This window comes from Prinia subflava, chromosome Z (assembly GCF_021018805.1).
Source record: "Prinia subflava isolate CZ2003 ecotype Zambia chromosome Z, Cam_Psub_1.2, whole genome shotgun sequence".
Classification (NCBI taxonomy): domain Eukaryota; kingdom Metazoa; phylum Chordata; class Aves; order Passeriformes; family Cisticolidae; genus Prinia; species Prinia subflava.
The window spans coordinates 51,902,413-51,906,610 of record NC_086283.1 but is presented as its reverse complement, the minus strand read 5'-3'; the positions used below and the strand labels follow the sequence as shown (position 1 = coordinate 51,906,610).

The following is a 4,198-nucleotide window of genomic DNA, read 5'->3' as shown; positions in this document are numbered from 1 at the left end:
ATGACATCATTTGGCGTAGCAAAAGGAGTCATTTAGGAGCAATGCATTTCCCTGAGGTGAAATATCTATGATCTGTTTTAGGAATATGGGAGATAGAAAATAGGAAAGTCCTTCACATCCAGTCTGAAGTCCAGTGACAATGGCACTATATTTGAAAGTGTTTTTCACAAGTTCTTCTAAAATTACTTAAAATCTCACACGTACTGAGGCATCCACAATATTTCAGTGAACTGTGCCATGCACAGTCATTACTCAGTAGCAAAAATATGGTTATGCCATTCAGCTGTCACCCAAGGCCTGTTTCAATGGCTTATATTTTGGTTCAAGGCAGACTAAGCACCAGTTACCTATTCTTTTCAGGTGGCATACTTTATTTTAATAGCGCTTCCTGAGAATGAAATTTCAAGGGGCTAAGTAACACACTATCTGCCTCGGGTCAGGCTGTTGACTTCTCTGACCTCCAAATTGCTTTTCAGAAAATGAGCAAGCATACGAACATTAGACGCCACGGGATGGGTGGTCATGATGCGGAAGAGCTGAAGAGCTTCTGGGAAAAGGTCATCCAAGAGCAAACTAAGCAACAAGAAGCTGAAGTGTCTAGGCTAAGCAAAAGTGCCCTGAACAAGTAAGTGTTATTTTTTCTTTTCCACAATACAGCAAGGCATCTCATCACGTGTTTTAAAAAAAGGTAACCTGTTATTGTACTGCTTTATTCATAGCACAGATTGTGTTCTGGTTCTTTGGCACTTTTCCTCTCACAGCTGCTTGTCTCATATTACCATGGCTCTTCTGCATGGAAACTCAGACACCCCTCACCCCTAAACCTCATGAGCATTCTTCAAAGGCTTTGGAGCTTAGCCATGAAAAAATAAAGCACTTTGGAATTATGGCTTGTGACAGCCAGAAAATAGCAGGAACTTTACCTAGAACTGGTACAGATACACAAATAAACAAAATAATGTTACATTAAAGAGACAACCACCCACCTAATCTGTAGAATAAAAAACCCATGGCACCTTTGTCATGCTTAACAGCCCTTCACATCATATAAGCCCAAAGGTAAAAATGACACGATGAGATTTTCTCATTCAGTGGAAAAAGTTGTGGGGTTTTTGTTGTTTTGGTGGTTTGTTGTTTGGTTGGTTTGGTTGCTTTGGGGGGGCATTTACAAAGCAGTATAAAACAACAGGGGTTGCCTAGAGAAAGCTATATAGCTGTATTGTGGTACAGATGCCCTGCACAAGTGTGGTGGACTGCTTCAAGTATTTGTTCAACTTGTGGCAACTCAGAACTCTGAACCAGGGTCTCCTGCATACTAAGTGAATCCCCTGACTACTAATGGACAGGAACAGAGGACAAGAAATACCATGTCTTGTGTGCTTTCCTCCTGAAATGAAAGGTTTTCCTGCACAAACTTTTCTCAAAACTGAGATATTCACATCAACTGATTTGACTCAACAAAATTGAAGCCCTTGCTGCTAAAGGGCTGTTTCTTGGAAAAAAATCTAGGTACATTGACTCCAGTGGCCAAGAATGAAATACTGTAATTTAGGTACTTGGAAATTAAGATCTGGGCAGACCTTGTGTCTTGAAAAAGTCAGATGTGGACAATCCTCCTTCCAGTATCGTACTCCAGCTAGTCAGTATTATCCTCAAATCTCAACCACAAAGTTTCTGGAGCAAAAACATACAGGATAAAATCCAGGAAAGTGCTCAGCTTCACTGGAAACATTTATCACCCTGGACCACAGAAGACTACCACGAGAAGACAGTGCAAAGAAAATGCAATTTGTGTTTTAGATAACATTTTTGACTTCATGAAGTTGAAAATGTTAAAAGCTTTTATAATTTCCACTCTGAAGAGAAAAAAAAGATATGCAGAGAAAGAACCTTGAATATATATTCCTTATATATATTGAATATATATACCTTAACTTACATATTCAATATGTCTTAACTGACCCATCACGACTGAAACAGACCCAAGCAAGTTCCTTCAAAGTCACTTGTCCAGTCAAAGCCCAGATTGTTCACAAAGTGTTCTATAACTGGAAAAAAAGTGATACTGTCAGGAGATAATAGACACTTTCATTGCAAAACGTACATATCCAGCACCTCACGTAAGAGGCCCTCAGGAGAATGATATGGTTTTGCAAAAAGGCAAATGTTCCCTTTGTGACATGTAGGGCACTGATGAGAAACACCAGTCTGCTACATAGCAAAATTTTCTTAACCCTTTTTTGAGGCTTATTTATATCCACAAATGATATTGAAGACTAGGTAGTTTAAAACACAATGAAAACCAAACTCAGAATCTGAGATAAGACAAGCACCCACGTGAAAGAGCTAATGCTGAGTTATTCTCAGATGAAATCACTGGCTGCTGTTCTTTTCACCACACCAAAAGTAATCTAAAACCCCATATATTCTATGATGCATTTCTTATTACCATATAATATCTAATCTTATAATGTTGCTGGGTCAGGTGTTTCATAACATTTCCTTCAGAAAACAACCTAGCCAACAATATCTTGCAGTGGTCCCTAGGGATTTTCTCTTCTGCTTGTACTATACTAGTGTCTTGAAGCTATGTGGCTCCTCTTGCATGTGACATCAATTCCTTTCATTAAATACGTACAAGGTCTGCAGAGTTGTTTTTGTTTTCCCTTTTACCCAAAAGGACATATTTTAAGTTCAGCCTACTCTTTTGTACAACATTTTACATCAGAATTGAGGAGTTAGGGTAAAAACTGTAATTTTTAATTTATACATTGAATGACCTTACTGCATAGGAGTAATCCTGTGTGGCTTTTAGAATACCCCAGAGGGAAAAGCAGAGTTCTTCACAGTGACAGTATTTCAGCAGTTGTTTGACTCATTTGGAATCCAGCAATGTCAACCACTGATATTATCAGCACTATGCTTTTCTCCCCTGCATTCCCAATCCAGCAAGCTAGAGGGATGTGTAATTGGTAAATAAATACAGCACAAGTGCTCTGGTGATGAAAGAGAGGAAAGCTTCGACCCTGCTGAAAAGCCCTGGATACATTTGAAGGATTTGGCTCAATAACTGCTAAGCACTTGTACTCTCTTTGCAGACTTCGTCAGGAATGGACTCTGCGGCTGGAAGGTCGAGTAAAGCAGGTCCAGGCACACATGAAAACACGGGAAGAACAAATGACGCCACTCTCTATCGAGGCTCTTCCCTCACCAGATAAAACCGTTGCATAAAGTTACTGTGCAAACACAGCTGGCACTGGGCCCACTTCTGACATTCTGCATGTGCCTACAAACCAGCAGTTACCTTGCTGAACAACCAAAAGATCAGATTCTGCCCATTTTCTGAACCACTTACTAGAGCTACTATTGAAGTCCTATTGAAATTCAGTACAAGAATAATGCTACAAGAGAAAAAAAAAAAAAAAGCACAAAGAAATAGATGAGAAGCAGACAACTCTCTAATTTTCCATGATATATTATTACTGTGATGTATCAGGATTCTCTTATGTAACCGCATTTCCAAGAGACAACAGCATATTGCTAGGAAAGAGGGTGGCTTGTTTAATAGGAATAACACATTCAGACAGCTACATGGAAATTTGCACATTTCCATTTACACAGCTCACAGAGTCTGGTTTACTCTGAGCTCACAGGTTTAATGTAGACATAAGATGTTGTGTCTGTCTTGAAGAGCTACAGTTGAAAGAGTTAAGGATTAGCCTGATCAGCTGGCCAGGAGGAGAAAAATATTTTTAATGGAATGAGGAAAAAACCCCCAACTTTTCTGATCAACATATAAGAATATTTAGAGATCTTCATAATTAAATGAACAGAAAAAATTACTTCTACTTTCTTGGGGTATGTAAGAGAAAGACTACTGAGCCAGTAGCCTTTATTGTGAGCTAGTGTGACAAATGTTAGAGTAGTAAGAGCAAGTCAGTGTGAAAGTTTGAAATAGAAGGCAACAACTCATAACAGCACAGAAATGCTGTGCAAAGTATCACTTGCCATACCTGGCATGCACTAATCCAAACAATTTCCGCATCTTTTTCTGGGTTAGGTGAAACAAAGGTAGGGATAACAAAACAGAGGTTAATAACAGTATGCCCTATTTACCTATATGGCTATGTATCTAAATACTAGTCATTTGAATTAAAACATTTATTTGTTTTCTCTTCAAATAATCTTTGGTACATAA

At 38.8% G+C, this 4,198-nt stretch overlaps 1 protein-coding gene across 1 annotated transcript; it reads left to right on the top strand.

Moving 5' to 3' along the window:
• Positions 1-479: 479 nt before the first annotated feature.
• On the top strand, positions 480-3,998 carry LOC134564818 (protein FAM240B-like). The gene is made up of 2 exons (XM_063424033.1): positions 480-625; positions 3,099-3,998. The coding sequence occupies exons 1-2, from the start codon at positions 480-482 to the stop codon at positions 3,229-3,231; spliced, it is 279 nt and encodes a 92-aa protein (XP_063280103.1). The 3' UTR covers positions 3,232-3,998.
• The last annotated feature ends 200 nt before the right edge of the window (positions 3,999-4,198 follow it).

Excerpts from the sequence above, each read along its gene's own strand:
- LOC134564818 (XM_063424033.1), top strand. The coding sequence starts at position 480 with ATGAGCAAGCATACGAACATTAGACGCCACGGGATGGGTGGTCATGAT. Across the intron at positions 626-3,098 it reads AGCAAAAGTGCCCTGAACAA|ACTTCGTCAGGAATGGACTC; the intron begins GTAAGTGTTATT and ends CTCTCTTTGCAG.